Genomic DNA, 21,378 nt, shown 5'->3' on the forward strand with positions numbered 1-21,378 from the left:
TGCCTTTAACCACTTAGTTATCATATCCACATTATTGATGATTATTTATCAAAAAACTGTGAATATTCCGTGAGTGTACAGTCATCTCTACAATATTGTTACAATATATATCGAGGTATTTGATCATAAATATTGAAATATTTTATTTTGTTTAGACCTACATAGGAACATCCAAGTGAAGGAAGGATAACAAAAACAGTGAGATCAAAAGGGAATTACATTTTTTGTAAACAATATAGGACACAAATTATTCCTAAAAGATTAAACATTTATATGTCTAAATACATGTTTTTATTTTTCACAAAAACAATACATGGATGGCTGCATCATGTAACACCCATCCGCCGCCATTTGGAAAGCTTTTTCGCAGCTTCCGCCAGAAACGTGAGGAGAGAAAACGGAGCAATCGAGCGGAGCGGCGGAGCGGCTGCAGCGGGCGATCCGGGTCCGTCACTCCGCTCGACTCGTCTCGACTGCCCGGGCTAACTTTAGCTACATGTGCTGAGGTCGAGGGGGGAAACTCATCCCAGCTGCAACGATGCCAACAGTTACTTTACCGCCGAAAGAGAACGCGCTCTTCAAGAGGATTTTGGTGAGTTGGTAGTTTAGGAAACGGGGCAACTTTAAGCTGCCGTGAACACCGACACCGGGGCGACTTTAACACTCCGTCGGTGTGTCGGTGTAGCTCTGTTAGCATTAGCAAGATGGCATCACTGAATGTGTTAGCCGTGCTAGCTCGCCCGGCCCTGATGTGCGCTGTCACTGTAACGTGAAGCCCTAATGGTTGTTCGTGACTGTGATTCTGACATGTTTTCACCGTGACTAAAATTTAATAATACTACAAATAAACTCATTCAAACAGCTACATTTAGCGTTTATTGGCGGAAGGCCTCTAACTTACCGCTGGGCTCCACGACGGCTAAGCTAACGAAAGTAACGGTGGTGTGAGCTGTTAATTTAGCATTTCGAGCTACTTTTTTAATCCTCCGGTGCGGTTTGTCGTTGTCTTCACCGGAATATACCTGCCTGTTTATGTACGCGTGTTTTGCTCAGTCGTGGCCCATGCTCACCTGCTCACTGTCTCACCATTTGATGTTAGCTAACACCGGGTTAGATATCTTTGGTGTTAGCTGACTTTTAGCGAAATGCCAGTTTTATTCAATGTGTGAAGCCTCGGCCTGCACACATGACCACCACCGGCCCACGGTAGGTTCAGTCACACCGGTGGTGCATGGGTGAAAAGGAGGGAAGGACCGGTGTGTCTGTGTCAGCAAATCTATAACTGCTTCAGGCCTGCTGTGCTCCAGCAGCCACCCCATCCATCCACCCATCCCTCTCCTAAATATTAGAGTCCCGGTGTTTACTATCCGCACTCAGCTTTATGTAGGTCAAAGCTCTTTTTTTCTACTTATGCCCGATGTGCTGGTGATCTGAGCTGCGTGGTTTACTGCAGGTTGAACAGTTATTTCCTCTCTGCTGTGCTTTTTTGGTTGACAGTGGTGTGTGGTGCTGCTTTCCAGGAACAGTCACTACACAGATCCAGATAAACATCATTGTTTTGAGAGAGCTGGGGGCTCTGCGGAGAGTTAGCGGATGTTTATCAGCACATAAGCAATGGGACTGGTACCTCCTGGCAGGGAGAATAGACCTGTGACCTGCACCTGATCTTGAAAAGTTGGAGCCTGCGTTTGCTGCATACCTCAGAGGGGGTATTGCTTTTCCCCTCGACTGCTGTCAGGCTGCACTGTTAATGGATTTAAGTGGTGTTTGTCAGATTGCACGTGTAATAATGGAAGAAATGAGGAGTGGAATATAAGGTGATGACAATTTTATTGTAGAGCAGTGCAGGATAAATGCAAGAATGACAGTCAAATCACTCTGAGTAATAATCTAATTAAAATAACAGTCAATCTTTCGCCACCATGCTAAACTATGTGTGAGATGCACTTCAGGCTTTCTTCCTCTTTATTGACTCTCGGTGTGTGTTGTGTTGTCGATTCTCTTTGCACATTACCTCTGCATTTATCAGAGTTTAATGTCAAACACTGGCCTAAGCCAGACATCATTGTTGAACATTTCTAATAAAGTGAAGTGACCTTTATGTTCCAGTTAGAAAAGAGGTCTGTAAGCATTTAGTTCTGGTTGAAATTGTTGTTGTATAAGTGAGAAACCCCAGAATAAAATGACAGTGATTAACCTTTCTGTAGTGGAGGGGGGAAGTGATTTGAGATTTGAAACAGTTTTCTCTCTGGCCGTAGTCAGAAGAGGACCACACCCCTCTTTTATTTTTGCTCTCCCAGAATGGCAGCCTAAATGCATTATTATACGTTGGCAGCTGTCCAACTTGTGCACGGTAGTGGAGTTGGATGAATTTCCATGTAGTTCTTTTCCATACTGCAGCCAAACTAAACTATTAATCTTCTCAACATTAAAAATGGTTATTTCATCAGCAGCTCTCAGGCGTCTTGTTCCTACATGAAAATTATTCTTCTGTTTTTAGTTTTTCAAGGAGATTCATCGAATCCAACCAGGTGCTTCTAATTTCTCCCCACACTGCATCAACAAGTGACAAGACAAAGGAGGCAAAGAGAGAGAGAGAGAGAACAGCTGTGAAAAAAGAAAGAAAGAAAAAGTGTAGCCATTGTCAATCAAATTACGTGCAAGCACAGTCCAGGTGGATTATTTTATCATAACTCTAAATGCTTCTCATCAGAGGAAACCGCTGCTGTCATGATAACTTGTCAGAATTGTAAAATCCTGACTCAGAGGAGTTTAAACTGCTGTGTAATAGAGTGACAGGTTTTCATTTACTTTCACTGATACCTGTAGAAACATGCCTACTCCATATACTCCCAATACCTTTTTCTTTTTTCTTTTTTTTTGGCTCAGTGCTGAACACTGTGGGACAGTTAGATTTTTTAACAGGCCTGAGTCTGCAGTGCTTTGTACACGACTCTGACAAATCTGTTAACAGTAGATTTTGGTGTGTGTAGCCTATATATATATATATATATATATATAGATGTCAGGACCTTTTTTAGAGTATCACACAGATTACAGTTTAATATGAAAATAAATCCTTTTTTCCTGCTGGCACAGAAGGCTCTACTGAAACTGACACTCTGTCTTATCTCCAGATGTAATAATGTAGCTTCAGAGTGAAATTAGACCCGCAGAAAGACGAGTAAAATGTTGCGCTGTCACTAACTGACATGAACACTTGTCACCACCTTCCCTCTGACATGATGTGAATGTAACATCAGTATTTGTGTTTTTTGGAACAGTTTCTCTGTGCTCCCCCAGCTCCTTTAGCAGCGTGCCCCACAGCTCGGAGCTCTGACAGCCTCTCTCTGTAATTCGGGAGGGGTGAATGAGGGGGACGGGGGGGACGGGAGTTATTTTGGGTGAGGTGCAGAACATGCTGGATAAGCACAGCTGGTGGTGTTAATGCTGCTGACTTGACATTAAAAATACAGTGTGTGTACTCGCATCTGTATACTTGCATAATGCACTCGCGCCTCGTTGAAGCGATGCTCGTCGTAGACGTCGGCTCTCGTCACAGGTTGTAGAGGCTGTTAAACGTAGAGGTTATGATGATGAAGACTTTGCTTTAGCTGTTATCTACAAAATCTGAACTCAAATACTGAATCAAATACTTCCACTAGTCATAACAGCTCACACAACCACACTTCTTCTTAAAGTGTTTAAAAGACTTTGGGAGCTACAGATTATGTAACAGTCTGTCAATCTTAAAAAGCGGCTGATCGCGACATTACATTATATTTTACTGCTCCATGTTAATAAGCACCTCAGGCTGGCACGGCTCGGGTCGGGTCCGGAGAGGCCTCACGCATTCTTTGGCACACTTCCTCTGAATTTTAATGAAGGCAAAAAACCACATATTGTGAAATTGACTCGGATCTCGTGTTACACTGTAGAATCTCCAGTGAAGAAAAAAGTCGCACTCTGATCTAGTTTCACTTGTGGGCAACTTCTTGTTTGTGTTAAAAATAAGAGATCAGTGTTTTGTTAGCTGCTCTGCAAACAAAGTGTAGGCATGGTTCTATATGTAGGTTATTGTTTGAATTGGTGTCACTTTCAATTCAATGCTTCAAGTGTGAGGCCACTGATGCCTGTGTTAAAGCTGGAAGTGTCTATATATTTGTATATTTCACATTGTCCTTCATACAGCTCAGTTAGAGTTCAGTGTGCGTGTCTATAATGGCGTAATCCTCCTTTTAGTTTAACAGTGAGTTACTTGTAATTTTATAACCGACCTTGGCACCCGTCGGTGAGGTTGACGTAATATTTTTTTTTTTGTTCCTCTCATCATTAGGGAAGTCTTTGCCATCTGCCAGCTAAACTCTTCTATCTCTCACACACACACACACACACACACACACACACACACACACACACACACACACACACACACACACAGACACAGTCACAGTCACTATCTCCTCAGATAGTTGGTGATCAGCTTAAAAAGAGAGCTGGTGTACTGATGATGGTGAAACCGCATATTTAAATGGAACAGTAGGGCCGAGAGTCTTTTCTTTAAGATGGTTTTCAAGAGTGATCTCAGCTGTGTGCAGAAGTCCGATAAATGTTCTGGAAGTTTCTTTTTTCGGGGGAATTTGTTGTTGTTGTTGTTAGTTCAGAGCTTGTTGTCTTCCAAATGGCAAACTAAAGCTATAAAAATACAGATTCACCAAGAATTTGTTTCTTGTTTTTATATGTTTGATGTGCAGTACACGCACAATTTTTAAAGTTGGAAGAATACTGCTTCTTTGTACCATCCTCTAGTTAATCAGTGTGAATCACAAACAATAAAACACACTTAACAGGCTTTTTTTCTCTCTTTTTACCTCACTGAATAGTTTTAGGGTGGGTCTGGTTTGTGAGTCAAAGCTGTGAACTGCAGGATGAGCTTTGGCCTAACGTGATTCCTCTCTCCTTCCTTTCACAGCGATGTTACGAACACAAACAGTACAGAAACGGGCTCAAGTTCTGCAAACAAATCCTGTCCAACCCCAAGTTTGCAGAGCATGGAGGTAAGCAGCAGCAGAAGTGTGTGTGTGTGTGTGTGTGTGTGTGTGTGTGTGTGTGTGTGTGTGTGTGTGTGTGTGTGTGTGTGTGTGTGTGTGTGTGTGTGTGTGTGTGTGTGTGTGTGTGTGTGTGTGTGTGTGTGTGTGTGTGTGTGTGTGTGTGTGTGTGTGTGTGTGTGTGTGTGTGTAGAAGATGACGCGTGTATGGAAAAAGGTCTCCGTTCATATGTGATATGTATCCCTCAATGTCTGCTCCCCTTTTCAGAGACCCTGGCGATGAAGGGCTTGACTCTGAACTGTCTGGGGAAGAAGGAGGAGGCCTACGAGCTGGTGAGAAGAGGCCTGCGCAACGACCTCAGGAGCCACGTCTGTATCCTTTCATACACGCCCGATTGTACTCGGGCACCAGCTGGTTAAGAGATGGAGATCAGTTTTAGATGAAACTGTTGAATATCTGCAGTGTGTTTTGTAAAGTGTGTGTGTTTTGTGAGAGGCTACAGGACCTTGAGACGCCACACATTGCGTAGAAGAGCTCTGGTCTCTGTGGAGCATAGTCAGCACATCCTTTTCTCTCTCTCTCTCTCCTTCTCTGAAATCTGTGCACATTTCCGGCAGATAAGTGCTATCTCAGCCTGAAGTCAACATATCTGTGAACAGACAACACACAGCTTTCTTTTTAGCTTCACTTATCTTGAGTGTCTGTTGCAGAAACCCCTTCTTGTTTAGCTGATAGTGTGGTGTGTATTTTTAAAGGATATAGGCTGATGTTTAACTATAAAGAGACATTATAATTCATAGTTAATCTGTTGAGTAAGGCTTATATAGCCGCTTTGTCCATAAATGTTAGTAGATTTGTGTTTCCTGCACAGCTGTAACATCTGAATTTGGATCTTGAGTCTCATCCCTGATTTTCTGATTATCATTTTCTTTTTAAAGGCATCTCTGAATTCAGCAACCTCCCAATAACCAACACTGACTTTTTTCACTAATTGATAGAGCAAGGTTAATTAATTTACTCCAATAAGCAAAAAGGCAAGCTGCTGAAATGTTTTTTTAAATCTGATAAAAAAAAAAATTAAAAATCTGGTTCTTTTTATTGCTCATTACAGGAAGAGAAAAGGCAAGGCTTTATTTATATAGCACATTTCATACACAGGGGCAACTCAATGTGCTTCACATAAAAACAAAATATCAGATGATTTAACAGTAAGAACCCAATTATATTAAAAATAAAACAAAGTACAGAAAAATAGAAAGAGAAAGAAAACAAAAAGCTAGACTAAAATAGAGCATAAAATGAGATGACAATGATGTAAAAGTACTCTGATACTGATTTTTCTGATGTATATTTGGTATATAATAAGTGATGAATAAACAGTTAACACACGGACAGTTTTATAAGCAGCGTCTTTATTGGTGGAAAATCTGCGGAGGTGTGGGTCTGCTCATTAGATTATCATAAACCAATAATAGTGCAGCATTTTTTATGAGGCTATGATTTCCTGGCATCTCTTTTCTCACCTGGCTCTGTATTTGAATTTTTGTCTCAATACTTTGTCTTCACTGCAGGATAAAGTGACATTTATTGAAGATTAAGCCACAAATGGCAGCTATTTTCAGTGTGTACACACGTGTATATCCTGTAAGGTTTAATCAGTTGAAGAGCATTTGGCATAGGTGGGAGATCAGGCTCATCTGGCCCCACGTTGACCCCACTGACTTTACATCTCTGACCACATCTGTACACTTTTAGATATCAGTTTGATCATCATGTGTGTTCCTTAACTCCCTGCGCGTCCCAGGCTGGCACGTTTACGGCTTACTGCAGCGCTCAGATAAGAAGTACGACGAGGCCATCAAGTGTTACCGCAACGCCCTGAAGTGGGACAAGGACAACCTGCAGATCCTCCGGGACCTGTCCTTGCTGCAGATCCAGATGAGAGACCTGGAGGGCTACAGGGTAAGGACTGACAGAGGGGACTGAGGGTGCAAGAGTCCGGGCTAGATTATTAATAATTCCGAGATATGTCGAGGATCATAAAAATAAAAAAAAACCTGACTAACCACAGAACACCTCTAGAGCCTAGAGTGGTGAGATACGGGGGACTTTTCTTTTTTTAGTACAAAAGCACAAACAGACAAAAACAATTTGCAAGGGGAAGATAATTTTTCCAGAATACTCACTCCCCCATCTGTCACTACCCCCCCCCCCCGTACAGGATGCAGTACGGCACTGATTTGGAGAGGTCACAGCAAATCAGCAGGCTGTTATCAGGTTGCAGTCAGTCTTCACAATGTAGAACAGCTCTCCTGGGACACAGACCGGGATTTAGATGCTTATTTAGCGAGAGGTATGAAAAGGCAAGATAAAAGTCTGGTTGAAAGGATTAAAAATATGGACCAGAGACAATAGGAGTGTGAGTGTGTGTGTTATGTTTTTTTTTTTCTCCTTACTCTGTCTGAGCCAGCTAGCAACAGTGTGCTGACAATACCATGAATCAGCAAAATTGCTCTTCTCCAGCTCGTGCTACTACTGTCCCATCATCTCTGTAGCTGCAACACGGGAGACTCATCAGCTAGTCTTCTTCCACACTGTCGGTTCTGATGTTAAGCATGACTAAAATAAACCTGCGTTCCTTGCTCCTGTAGGAGACGCGGTACCAGCTGCTGCAGCTGCGTCCAGCACAGCGGGCCTCCTGGATCGGCTACGCCATCGCCTATCACCTCCTGGAAGACTACGAGATGGCAGCAAAGATCATCGAGGAGTTCAGGAAAACACAACAGGTTTGACACATGAGCAGCTTAAGAGTTTTATCTTGTTTAAAAGGGTAGAGGAGATTTTTAGGTGAGGTTGCAGTAGTCCTTCAACAGAGTTTTCAGCGTTGGCGTTGTCTCTGCCCATCTTGGTCAGAATTACAATAGAGCTCACTCTCACTGGTTCCCTCCTGATAAGACCGGTCCGCTTCCTGTCTTTGTGCCATCTGTGTTAGACAAAAAAGCTTGTGTGAGAAGGAAAATACACGTATACTTGAAGAATGATGCAGAGTTTCCTGAACAGTGCACAATGAAGTCCACTCAGCAGTTCCAGTAATGTTTCACTGCTGCTTGTATAAAAATAATAACGGTAGTAACACCTCCTGCTTTTTTTTCCCTGTGTGTGTGTGTGTCTGTGTCTAGACGTCTCCAGACAAAGTGGACTACGAGTACAGCGAGCTGCTGCTGTACCAGAACCAGGTGCTGAGGGAAGCAGGCCTGAACAAGGAGGCTCTGGAACATCTGTCCAACTATGAAAAGCAGATCTGTGACAAACTGGCAGTGGAGGAGACACGAGGTCTGACCCAAAGTGTACAATTAGTCATCATTTGACATTGAAACGCTCAGCTGAACCAGTCATTGTGGACATTTGTACATGATATCAGATATTAGATATCAACAGTTGAACTTTTGTCCTCTAGTTGTTTTGTACTTGTTGTTTTCCATCGAGAGAAAATGAACAGTGAAATGTCAGGATGTATATCTAATAGGATGTATGTCCAATCTACATTTTTCTTTTTACTCTTTCTGTGATTTTGACACTTTCTCTCTTTTTTCTGCAGGAGAGTTGCTGTTGAGGTTGGAACGTCTGGACGAGGCTACAGAAGTCTACCAACGCCTGCAGGAGAGGAACCCAGAGAACTGGTCCTATTACCACGGGCTGGAGAGAGCTCTCAAGCCAAGTATGACACCTGATCCTTTCATTTAGAAACACCAGCAGCATCACTGACGATTTACTGCGATTAAAGAAGCCATAGTTGTCCACACTGTACTGAAAATCTTTTTTTTTTGTAGGTAGTGTAGAAGAGAGACACAAGATCTACGAGGAGACCTGGGAGAAGTTTCCTAAAGGCCTGGTTCCACGTCGCCTGCCGCTCAACTTCCTCTCTGGTGCGGCCAATAATACATCTCCTTTAACCTTAAAACAGTAACTTGAGTTAACGTTTCCATCAATGTAACTATAAGAAAAAAGCTAGTAGCTGTATTCACTTTTAAATATGCTCATGTTCATGCTATTCTCACACATTAATTTTAGACTCCATTTTTACATTGTTTTATAATCATCGGTTAAACATGAAGGAAGTGTGGAAGTATTTATTTGTCTAAAAGCTGACAGATCTTCTCCACTCGTCCCGTTTCTCTGCAGGTGAGAAGTTCAGAGAGGTTCTGGACAGGTACCTGAGGATGAACTTCAGTAAAGGCTGTCCGCCCGTCTTCACCACCCTCAAATCTCTGTACAACGACAAAGAAAAGGTGACAAGAGCTGCTGCCAGCAACGTCTTGATGACTGATCTAAATCTAAATCACAGTGACGCCTTTTCCCTCATTTCACTGTGGCACAGCTTACATAACGCACTGAAGGGCGAGAGGTCAAACTGAGTGGAAACATTTATCTTTGCTGAACAGGACTTATCTTTTTGTGTCGGGCCACTTACTTTTAAACGCTTGAAAAGAGCTTGAATATGATTTAAGATAAGGTGTAGGAATGGTAAATGGTAAATGGCCTGTACTTATATAGCGCCTTTCTAGTCTTTTCGACCACTCAAAGCGCTTTACAATACATTTCATTCACCCCATTCACACACATTCATACACTGATGGCAGGAGCTACCACGCAGGGTGCCAACCTGCACATCAGGGGAAGCTAATCATTCATACACATTCATACACCGTTGGCACAGCAACGGGAGCAATAGGAACCCTGAATTCTTTGTAATACAAGTTCATACTTCGCTTTGCAGCTGAACTCATGTATTTTATCTTCTTTTTCTCTTCAGGTGGCAATAATAGAGGAGTTGGTGGTCGGCTATGAAACCTCATTAAAAAGCTGTAGAATGTTCAGTCAGAACGGTGAGAATAACATGACACAACATTGTAACATCTGGATGAAAATAATGAGTATCAGTTGTAGTCTTTAGTTTAAAATGTTAAGACTAAAGCTCAGACTCTGCTCTCTCTCTCTCTCTCTCTCTCACAGATGACGGTAAGGAGGAGCCGCCAACCACGTTGCTCTGGGTGCAGTACTTCCTGGCGCAGCACTGTGACATGGTTGACCAACAGACGCTGGCTCTAGACTACATCAACGCGGCCATCGAGAGCACGCCCACGCTCATCGAACTCTTCCTCATCAAAGCCAAGATTTACAAGGTAGCGCTCTCTTTGTTTCACTCTCGCATGTATTTCTGGAGCGCTGTCATCACTGTCGCATTGACCTTTCTCTCCTCCCGCAGCACGCTGGGAACATCAAAGAAGCGGCCCAGTGGATGGACGAAGCGCAGGCTCTGGACACCGCTGATAGATTCATCAACTCCAAATGTGCCAAGTACATGCTGAAGGCTAGCATGGTGAAGGAGGCGGAGGAAATGTGCTCCAAGTTCACACGGGTGAGGGAAAAGTGACACGCTGAGAGCTGACGAGCCGAGAAAGCTCTTTTGGAATGTCGAAACAAAAATCATAGATGTGTTTTCTGTCCATGATGGATGAATACAGCCCTGACATCCGATAGCACTTATATACTGTCCTTAAACCTGAAATAACTGAGGTGGAATATTCATTTATGACAGAGCAATAACAGAGCAACTCCATATTTCATTCAAGATATATGAGTTTCAGGAATTAATCATGTGGAATGGAAGGCGTCTATTGTATTGCATAGGGTTGCTCTGTGGGTGTTCTGGGTGTGTATAAGCGCGGGAATCAGAAGCTGAGACGAGTAAAATGAAACGTACGTCAAAATAAATAATAGTGCAAAGACTGTTACAGTTAAGGCATTTCTCTAACATACAAGTCCTCAAATCTTAATAATGGAGCAATCATTTCCGAAATGATTAACAGCACAATTGTTAGAGTGCTAGAATTAAGTAATTGAGAATATAATGACTCATTAAAAAAAAGACTATTTCTTGAGAGAAGTTGATGTTTTTTGAATGGAAATATATTGGAGCCCTTTCCATTTTCTGTCCTCATGCATGTGTCTGTTTTGGTCTTGGTCTTTTCAGGAAGGAGCGTCAGCAGTGGAGAACCTGAACGAGATGCAGTGTATGTGGTTCCAGACGGAGTGTGCACTCGCCTACAAGTCCATGAACAAGTTTGGGGATGCTCTCAAGAAGTGCCATGAGATCGAAAGGGTGAGACTTTCCTCGGCGATAATACTTCTATGTATTACATGACTCTTTACCTTTTGCTTGTCGAGATCCTTTATGGCATTGTATTCCTCTTCCCTGCTTTCTACCATTCAGCATTTTGTGGAGATCACGGACGACCAGTTTGATTTCCACACTTACTGCATGAGGAAGATGACGCTACGCTCCTACGTGGACCTGCTGAAGCTGGAGGATGTGCTACGGATGCATCCTTTCTACTACAAGGCCGCTGTCACCGCCATCCAGATCTACCTGAGCCTTCACGACAATCCACTGACCGACGACAGCAAGGAGCTGCAGGCCGACACTGGTGAGGAGCAAGGAGTTACTATAGATTCATGTTTCCTGAGGTGTCTCAACCCAGGTTTCAAAGCTGTCCTGGACAAATAAACAGAATGTACTATTTGAGTACATTTTGTCCATCATTAACGCCGTTGTTTTGACTTTGGTCTGTAGCTAACCTCTCCGACAAAGAGCTGAAGAAGCTCAGGAACAAGCAGCGGAGAGCCCAGAAAAAGGCCCAGCTGGAGGAGGAGAAGAAGAATGCGGAGAAGGAGAAGCAGCTTAAAAACCAGAAGAAGAAGAAGGAGGATGACGACGAGGAGATCGGAGGGCCCAAGGAGGAGCTCATTCCCGACAAATTGGTTAAGGTTAGTGTGAGAAGCATGGCTCGAAACGACGGAGCGAGCTGAAATTGGTCAAGGTGGTTTTGACGGTTCCTCTCCTTTTAAATTCCTGCTTACAGGTAGAAAATCCACTGGAAGAAGCCGTCAAGTTCCTGATGCCTCTCAAACACCTGGTGAAAGACAAAATCGACACACATCTAATGGCCTTTGAGATCTACTTCAGGAAAGGTTAGCAGGTTCATTTTAATTCAACATCACTCAGGAGCTATTTGATATGTATTTTACCCTTCACACATTTATCATCTGCTTTCTCCTTTCAGAAAAATACCTGTTGATGCTCCAATCAGTGAAGAGGGCATTGGCCATTGACCCAGACCACCCATGGCTACACCAGTGTCTAGTACGCTTCTTTAAAGGAGGTAAATGAAGTTCCTTATCTTCTGTTGGTTCTGTTCCTTTCTTTTCCCTAACTTACTTCCCTCAATGTTTCTTTGCATCATGTGTTCCTCCTTCCACCCAATACATCTCTCAAACCTTCCTTTCTTACCTCGTTCCAGTCTCGGAGAGCAAAGAGCTGCCAGAGGTGGTTCGGACGGTCCTGAAGCAGGAGATCACCCGGCTGTTTGGAGACAGCAACGCCAAGAGCTTCAACCAGGCCTACCTCACTAAACACTCCAACTCCATACCACACCGACTAGCTGGTAGGACTTTTTCTCTCTTACACACACACATTATTAATACATGCACACACACACTTAGACTCATACTCCTCCTCTCCCTCCTGCAGCTGCTAAGATGATGGTGAATTTGGACTCATCGACGGAAACGAAGGCAGCAGAGTTGGCCACCGCGCTAGATGAGTCACTCAGCAACAGAACCATACAGGTTTGTGTTTGTTTTTCTTCTGCAGCTGTTTGGTTAAACTTGTGAATCCATTTTTCATTTCTGTTCTATCCATTCCTCTCCTCCCTCCATCAGATCTGCACAGAGGTCCTAGAGGTCCTCCGAAACGGCATCTTCGGCGACTGCAAAGAGCGCACGGAGTCGTACCGCGGCGAGTGTCACAAGCTTTACCCCTACACGTTAGCTTTCATGCCCCCCGGATACGAGGAGAACACCAAGATGGCCAACGGAGACGTCTCCACGGAAACGGAGGAGCTCGCCAACGAGATGTGAAGCCCGGCAAGAACAACAAAAACAGCGGATGAGAAAAAAGGAATTTTGGGCCTAGCACGCGGAGCCTTGTGGTACGCCTGGCAGCCATTATGTAGAGCCAGACACGGGGGAGCGAAATGGGACGTTTCGTTCTTCGGCTCGGCTTAATTGGGTCTGACCGGGTATGGCTTGGCTCTCTCCCACATGGTGAAAATCAGGACTGTGTGTGTGTGTATGTGCATCTAGGGAGTGTGTGTGTGTGTGTGTGTGTGTGTGTGTGTGTGTGTATGTGTGTGAGCATGTGTGCGGTTGTTGTATATTTGTGGTAAAGAGGGGGGGGGGGAAGAGGAAGCTAACAGAACGGCCATTTTACTTTTTTAATAGAGCTACCAACCACGCTGAATATGAAAAACTAAACAGTTATTGGCAGACTGTTGGGAGAAACTGTGACGGACGGACGCGGACTGTCGGGGTTTCCTCAGAGACGACGAATAACGGTGACGGCAAACCACTCGAGTCGAGCTGCGACACGCCTATCGCATACTGCGTTCTCTTTATTTTAAAAGAAAAGCTCATTTAAAACGAAAATAGGACACGACTGTCACCGGGGAACGGGAGGGACTGAGCTGAGTGGATCTGATCTCTGACGGATCTGTAGGAAGCTGATCGGGGAATAGTTAACCGAGGACCCGAAGTTAGAGGCCGAGGACATCCAGCGAGCACAGGTGCACCTGTATCTGCTGTAACACTCACCTGTGCTCCAGTAAAACCGCCAATCTACACGTGGCACTGCAGTGGAGTGCGTGTGTGTGCGTGTGTGTGAGAGAAATAACGGCAGGATCTCTGCAGGAACACAGCTCGGAGGAAGGCTGCCTGACATGTGAACAGATTTTTTTTTTTAGGTCCAACTTGTGCTTCCCTCACGATTCCTAGTTCAGCTCGGGAATATGTAATCCTCTGTTTGTCGTTAAGGAGCACTTTGTAGCACAGAATTTAAAAAACTGTAAAGATTGTGTGTCGTGCTCCGTTCCAAATACACTCTTAATGTTTTTACATAGCGCCAAGAAAACCGGATAGATCTAAGCAATACCATAGACACCTTTCTGTCCATAATGGATCAATGAAGCTCTTTATTATTGATGATAATCGGTTCTAGATGTGGTCAACGTGGTTCCAGCAAGCCTCCTGGCAGAGTCACTGGTGTTGCCGATGGGACTGTTTTAAAAACGGTTTGTATCTGCAAGCATGCAGCGACTCTAACAGGCCATCAGAGGGCTCTTCCATGCAAACGAAAACTGCTCCTCAAAAGGTCAGAGTTCAGCATCGAAGCCCGTTGCCCGTGGTGACAAGTGAAAATGTTACAAAGTTGAGCTAAAATGATGAATTTGTTTTACTACTTTTCGGTTCCCCCTGTTACCTCCCCCTGATAATCTCTTTCTTCCCCTTTTTCCTCTAATTTGGGTTCTAATGTGAAAGATGAAATCTGAGATGGTGATGTATGATATCTCTGGATTTTTGTATTAAAACCAAACAAACAAACAAAAAAAAACAAGACTTTTTGGCATCTGTATGTTTGTGTGTGGTTAATGTTAACCTCAAAGAGCTGCTGGTCGTTTCCTTGAGCTGTTTTAAGGTAGGAAAAGATCAAGCTCCTGGATCTCGGGCCTTTGGATTAAACACTTCAAGTTCCTTTGTTAAAATTAGGTTTTGTATTTACAGCCAATTCCAAGCCAGAGTGAGTTCAAGTAAGACTAAGCCGATTATTTTAATTATTTTTCTCCACATTTTCTAATAATTGAGAAGTTAAAAATCAGCTTTTCTTCTCATAAACAGTCTTTGAAATTTTTTCTGAAGCCTCCACAGAACCAGTCGAGCACTTCAATGAGATCAGCTACTGGAAAATTTGACTGGAGTAACAAACTGTTCCTCTAAGCAAATCAGCACTAAGATTCATAGTATGACCTGAAAACATTGAGTTTGTTTAGTATTTTGCTCTCTTTAGTCCAAATGACATCATCCTGCAAGTTTGAGGGTTTGATACAAAACCATTTGTATCAAACCTTTCCTTTTCTATGTCCAACTCTGCTGACTCGAATATAGAGAAGTAAACAATTTCAGTTATATTAGATTTGACCAGATATACCATCAAAACATGACCCTGTTACATGATGTCACTGCATACATTTTATATTCTGTGTTGCATACAGAAACCCACCATGGAACATTGCAACCCAGTTTGACTGTTCAGGCATTTGTGAGCACACAACCAATAGATTCTTACTAAATGTGCTCTTCATATATGTAAGTATTTGGTGAGATAGACAAGACCGGGTAGTTCATTTTCTTCCCCAAATCAATTTCTAAAGTTACATACCTGTGTTTATCAAGACAGGTAAATACATACACATGCAATAAAGTTTGATGCATGCTGTGCAGCCATTATTTCTGGATTAATGTGGGTTATTGATGTGTGTGTGCGCGTGTGTGCGCCGGTCGTAGGTCACCACGTCACTTGTCAAAACTAATCCTGATGCAGTGTCTGTTGGGGTCAGTGGGACAGCCGACAATTGTATACAGATGTACAGTGATGAAGGAATAAATCCTCCAGCAGAGGGCAGCAGTAGCACAGCTGTTCCTCTGGCAGAGCAGGTGAGTGGACACGGTCATCTAAAATGATGTCTCAGCATCTCTTTCACTGCCTATGAAGAGCTGCTGAGTTAGTGATACTATCAGTCTAAGGTCAGATATGGTGGTGTTTACATCATCAGATTTATTTTAAATTGACATGAAAGTGAAATACTCTTGTTGAATTCATACAGCAGCAGGATGAGGACCATGAAGCATTTAGCACCCTTTTCTCTACCAATGTATTATTAGTAGTCCATGTGATATCTGAGCTGTACATATTATGCCTCCATCTCTTGTACAAGTGCTACTTCAATTAAAGATTGTGTTTTGCCTTGTAACACAAAAACTAGCAGATAAATGCCTTTTCTGTATCGGCCATGTGCTGATTTAACAACAATAACACTTAAAGATCCTCATCAGACATGTTTAAGATGTATATGAAATACTATACTGGACACAAGATGTCACATGTTTCATTATAAAGTCCACTCTGCGTGTTTGTGCACTGAAGCCTTCAAATTTCCACCACACAAGTTAAGTTGCCTTTGGATCATGATTGGCTCTAAAGTAGTTGTGATGTCACTAATCTTGAATGCTCATACCTTCATGCCTTAAACTCAGATTACAAAGAAATTTAAGCGAAAGTGAAAAAAAACATCATTCTGCATAGTGAAGCTCAAACATCCAACTGTAGGAAGAACAAGAAAAACTGGAGTGAAGGCGGACTTTTAAGTTTTTAAACGTCCCCTGCTGTTCATTTCATGCACTCTTCCACCCTCACACTCCAATGTCATGCTGTCAAATGAAACGCAGAGAGAGAGAGAGAGAGAGGCTGGCGTCTCTCTCTCTCTCTCTCCTCCTCCTCTTCCTCCTGCACACTCAGCTCAGCGGAAAGTGTGTGAGGAGCTTCTGGTCGGAAAAGTTGCTCTGAATCATCAGGAGGCAGCGTGTTTCTCCACAGGTCCTGCTGCTTGTTCACACTTGTTCACCCTGTGCGTCTTTGCGCTCAGCTGTGGACTGAATTCACTGTGAGCAGCTGGTAAATGGAGTCATCTCTGGAGTTTTCCAACTCTTTGGGCAGCGTGTCTTCACTGCTGACTCGCAGTCGGACCTTTAAGGTGCTGGTGATTGGAGACTCCGGGGTCGGGAAGACCTGCCTCACGCACCGACTCTGCGCCGGGCAGTTCCTCAGCAGACCAGAGGCCACCATCGGGGTGGACTTCCGTGAGAGAATGCTTGATATTGATGGAGAGAAGATTAAGGTTAGTGGCAAAGTGAATGCTTCAATTAAAGCAAAGTAATTAACAACTTTTATTTAGTTCAGGCTGCGCCAAACAAACCTTTTTACGCAGTGTTCTCTCAACCGCCTGTGTTGTAAAATATTAAAATGAGCCACACAATGTTGGCTATTTTAGATTATATATGATTAGTTTTCACAATGAATTCAATGCTTGTCAATAGTTTCAATTCAGTGACATAAACAGCCTGAAATCACAAAACAAACAATCATGAAGTCGCTCCATGTGTGTGTGAGAGAGGCCATAACCAGTCAACAACACTAGTAGTATAGAAGAACTTAATATCAATAATAAAGTTTCCTGTACTACAAGTGTTGCTGGAGCTTTGACTTTCTTCAGACTTTTCTTCCTCCTCCATGAACCTTGGAAGTAGGTTAAGCTGTGCCAGAAACCACCCTGTTCCCACAGCAAAGTGGCCATAATCACCCAGGTTGTGTTTTAAACAGTCACATTATTATTGCATGTTATCTGCTATGTCAGCTATAATATTCTTAGAGGCTCTGGTATTAAAGGCCTGTGCTGCAGTCTGACTCTGTTCATACAACACTGACTTATTTGTCTCAGTTAGAATTCTCCGAATGGCAGAAAATCAGCAGAGTTGAATGTCTGCAGTTTCAACAGGCAGAACTAACATGGCCTGGAAATTGCTGGGAGGGTTACATGCTTGGTGTTAGTTGCATGTTAGCTGTTAGCATCAACAGTCTCGTGAATGAATCCAGGTTATCTCTGATTATTAATCCTGCAGCTGTAACGTGTATGAAGTTTTATCTGAACTGAATTTTGCAAACACAAGAAGGGATTCCGTTTATTTGAGTGACTCGATTCTACATGAAAACTGGGTGTTTCTCGAGTGTTTTGAAACACAGCCACATGACAGAGGAAGTGGTGACTTAAGATGTGTTTATAACTTCAGGGTAGAGGAGGTTTCTGCTTTGTTTCTACTACATTAAATCAACAAAGGAACTTGATAATCCTGTGTGTCAGGTGTGAAAGTACCATGCGAGACACATCTGCGCTTCTTTCACTGTTGACACTGATCAAAAAGTGTCCAAGTTCAGTTAAAGTATAGAGACAAGTCTATAGTTAATCAGGATAAGTCTTAAGTCAAGGATTGAGTGAATCAAGACAAGTGTGGAGTGAATCATTCACATTTACATTTTGTTGTTTGGCAGTAGCTTTCATCCAAAGCGACTTAAAAGCGAGGCAAGACAATCCAGTGTTAGAGGACAGTGACTCCACAAGTTCAAGACAAGTTTCGAATCATTCAAATATCAAGTTGTAAGTCAACAGGTAATGTCTTAAGGTCTTTGACAGCTGCTGATTTAACTTACACAACATTTGAACATTTTGCGTTCACAGCTGTTTACTCAGTTTTATACAGATGAGATCAAGTCTTCACTGCAGACTAATGATGAAATATTTAAGGTGTGTGGCCATGCAAGGCCTGTTTGTTTGTTTTTCAATGTTCGACAGTTTTCAAGTCAGATCTTTAGGGAGTGAAGTCTCACAACAGTTAAGTCCATTATTTTTAGATCTTAAGTCTGACTTGAGTCTCATGTCTACAACTCTGTGTTTGAGAAGATATGAGGATCAATGTGTAGCATGAATTTGTCATGAGGGTTCATATCACATCAGCACCATATGCATTGATTACTTTAGAGAAAGCCACATGGTTTATCATTGTTTTGATCTGATATTTAGTGTTTGATCTGTTTTTATTCAAGGAAAGCTCAGCTCAGAAATGTGACTTTCTAAAGACCAAATCTATCCTTTTCTTGCTTCCCCTCAGCGGTGACTCAGTGTGTCTCTGCTCATGTTAAAGTGTGTTTATGTTCCTGTTTATGTTCAACACATGATTTATTTTCCTTTCTGTGCCTTCCTTCTCCTTCATTTCCTCTTTTTCATGTTTTTACCTCCTTGTCAGTGCCATGGGAGGAACTTGTATCTTGTATATTTCTTATGTTCTCCTTTCGTTTCCCTCCTCTCCACCAGCTTCAGCTGTGGGACACGGCAGGACAGGAGCGTTTCCGTAAGTCCATGGTGCAACACTACTACCGTAATGTCCACGCAGTGCTCTTCTTATATGATGTCAGCTGCCCTTCCAGCTTCAACAGCCTCGCCTCCTGGATAGAAGAGTTCAGGCAGCACTCCCTCGGCCAGGAAATCCCCAGGTATCTACATCATGTTCTACCACTCCCTGGAAAGACCAGAGATGTAAATGTAATTATACATGATGAGATGTCCAGTTGTCTTCACCTTAGAGAACCTTTCTAGACCAGTTAACCTATGAACTCATTTTATTATGAATCATCTTCCTTCATCATCTGTCTGTTTCAGATTCCTGGTGGGGAACAAGAGTGATCTCCGTGACCTTAGCAGGGCCAATGACCAGGTGAGCCAGGAGCGGGCAATGAGCTTTGCCAAGGCCCACAACATGATGTTTTTTGAGACATCCGCCAAGAACCCGCCAAACAAACACATTAACAGACAACAAGGTGACGGGCAGGCGCCTTATCAGCAGGACAAAGTGGAAGACATTGTCATTGCTGTTGGTGCCAAACTGAAGAGACAGAAGAAACCCTCAACGGCAAATGCCCTGGCGTACAGCGGCTCTTTTAAAGTCCTAAACAAAAAAAGACCGGAGAAAGAGGTTTGGACCTGCTGCTGAGACCCACAGAGAGGGGACTTGTCGGTGTATTCAGGTGCAAGAATGAGACTCTTTATCTCTTTATATGAGCGTGTGATTGTGAGAGAGAGAGAGAGAGAATATATTTGCATGATGTTCCATTTTGACCAAAGATGAGGATGAATGGAAAACTTTTACATTTAAGATACAGGTGCAACTCAGAGCTTTAATATTTATACTCTTAAAAATTTGACATGTCCTGTTTGAAATATCGTGTATAACTGTGATCTTATTGTTTACAGTAGTTTCATAATAAAAGACTGTGAATGTATTTCAGCATGTGTGACATTGGTGGGAACTCAGTCTGGCTACAAACTGCAGATTTTGGGGTGTGAACACAGTCAGACTTTTTGCAGTATAACGAATAGATCTGCAGCATAAAATCAACTGACCGGGTTTTCTCATAGCATCTTAATGCTATCGGACATCTCAAGACAGATGTATGAGGGAAGGGTTGGTCACATGATAGTTTAAAATACTGTGTCTGGCCATAGTAGCCTTGTAGCCATGGTTTGGTTTTCAGGCACATTTGTATTATTTAATGCCAAGTCTGATTAATTGGAGTTGTGGATCTGGAAATTACAGTAACTCCATTTTGATGTGGAAAGAGCCTACATGGTCTGCATGGCCTTTACTATGTGAACCACAATCACACAACCATACCACAACCATGATGAAAAAGGGGCTTTACATAAATGCATATTTGGGGCCTCTATGCGTTAAATTTGACAATGTCATGGTACCCCGAGATAAATTCCACTGAAGTTAGGGATGCCCTGACTTTTCCTCTGGTGCATGAGGTTGATATTTTTAGTTTCAGTGAAATATTACCACAACTATCTATCAAATTTGGTAGAGGCATTTAAATTCTCCCCAGGATAAATTTCCTACAGCGCCATCATCTGGTCCAAATAAAATGTGGACTATCTCATGTACAATAATGACATTCCTCTTGGACCTTACTAGACTTGATGTTTTATGCTAATTAGCAAAAGTTTGGCTAACACGCTAAACTAAGAAGAACACAGAACATTATACTACCTTAGCACCAGTATGTTAGCATTTAGCTGCCACTGTGCCTAAGTACAAGCTCACATAGCTGCTAGCATTGCTGTAGACGCTTGTATAGTGTCTTGTCTCTAGTCTTGTATATCTTCCAAAAGTAAAAGTTTACTTAGGTTAAAGATTAAAAGTTAGCCATAAAGGACAGGCCAGAGGCTATTTCTCCGGACTGACCATTTGTTTAAAGCTAGTCATAAATGAGGGGTCAGGGCTGTGTCACTTGACTGACCATCTGTTCAGAAGGTGGAGGTTTTGGAGACGAGTAACTATATATAGTGTTGTGAGAATTGGAGTAGGGAGAGAAGTTCCAGGCCAGGACTCTCTCAGATTGGACATGTGACACTGATCTCTTTGTAATTAAAACCTTTGAAATATGCAAGTGAGGTGTATCAGTGGTGGTTTCCTTCTTCATCAAAACATCAAGAATCTACCTATTAAATTACACTTTACTTGTTAACAGAAAGAACAATAAATGCAGGGACTGGATGAAACTTTGAACATTTTTTATTTTATGGTGTCTTTTGGTTGCAGATGAAGTATAAGTATAACTTGGCATTTAAATCAACATTTATCCTCTAGATTAAATATTTAATGAAGTTTCAGCCAACAAGCAGATTTAACAGTCGTGTAACCTCATTTAATTTAGGAGGTCAGCCCTTCACTCTCAGTACTAGCTGATGTTAACCCCGACTAACT

General features: G+C 42.6%; 2 protein-coding genes across 2 annotated transcripts; both read left to right on the top strand.

Annotated features, from left to right (window-relative positions):
* Positions 1–439: 439 nt before the first annotated feature.
* On the top strand, positions 440–14,633 carry naa15b (N-alpha-acetyltransferase 15, NatA auxiliary subunit b). The gene is made up of 20 exons (XM_062428086.1): positions 440–592; positions 4,973–5,057; positions 5,317–5,421; positions 6,854–7,011; positions 7,701–7,835; positions 8,229–8,382; positions 8,648–8,767; positions 8,880–8,975; positions 9,232–9,338; positions 9,863–9,935; positions 10,063–10,232; positions 10,316–10,468; positions 11,084–11,212; positions 11,324–11,537; positions 11,684–11,877; positions 11,973–12,081; positions 12,174–12,272; positions 12,411–12,554; positions 12,641–12,738; positions 12,832–14,633. The coding sequence occupies exons 1-20, from the start codon at positions 539–541 to the stop codon at positions 13,027–13,029; spliced, it is 2,595 nt and encodes an 864-aa protein (XP_062284070.1). The 5' UTR covers positions 440–538; the 3' UTR covers positions 13,030–14,633.
* Positions 14,634–16,670: 2,037 nt separating this feature from the next.
* LOC133988709 (ras-related protein Rab-33B-like) lies at positions 16,671–19,684 on the top strand. Its single transcript, XM_062428087.1, has 3 exons — positions 16,671–16,898; positions 18,927–19,105; positions 19,272–19,684. The coding sequence occupies exons 1-3, from the start codon at positions 16,680–16,682 to the stop codon at positions 19,600–19,602; spliced, it is 729 nt and encodes a 242-aa protein (XP_062284071.1). The 5' UTR covers positions 16,671–16,679; the 3' UTR covers positions 19,603–19,684.
* Positions 19,685–21,378: the final 1,694 nt, after the last annotated feature.

Source organism: Scomber scombrus, chromosome 2 (genome assembly GCF_963691925.1).
Source record: "Scomber scombrus chromosome 2, fScoSco1.1, whole genome shotgun sequence".
Taxonomy (NCBI): Eukaryota; Metazoa; Chordata; class Actinopteri; order Scombriformes; family Scombridae; genus Scomber; species Scomber scombrus.

Bases quoted from the DNA above. Each gene is read 5' to 3' on its own strand.
- naa15b (XM_062428086.1), top strand. From the start codon at position 539: ATGCCAACAGTTACTTTACCGCCGAAAGAGAACGCGCTCTTCAAGAGG. The intron at 7,836-8,228 runs GTTTGACACATG...GTCTGTGTCTAG, and splicing joins AGTTCAGGAAAACACAACAG to ACGTCTCCAGACAAAGTGGA. The intron at 9,936-10,062 runs GTGAGAATAACA...TCTCTCTCACAG, and splicing joins TAGAATGTTCAGTCAGAACG to ATGACGGTAAGGAGGAGCCG.
- LOC133988709 (XM_062428087.1), top strand. From the start codon at position 16,680: ATGGAGTCATCTCTGGAGTTTTCCAACTCTTTGGGCAGCGTGTCTTCA. The intron at 16,899-18,926 runs GTTAGTGGCAAA...CCTCTCCACCAG, and splicing joins TTGATGGAGAGAAGATTAAG to CTTCAGCTGTGGGACACGGC. The intron at 19,106-19,271 runs GTATCTACATCA...TGTCTGTTTCAG, and splicing joins CTCGGCCAGGAAATCCCCAG to ATTCCTGGTGGGGAACAAGA.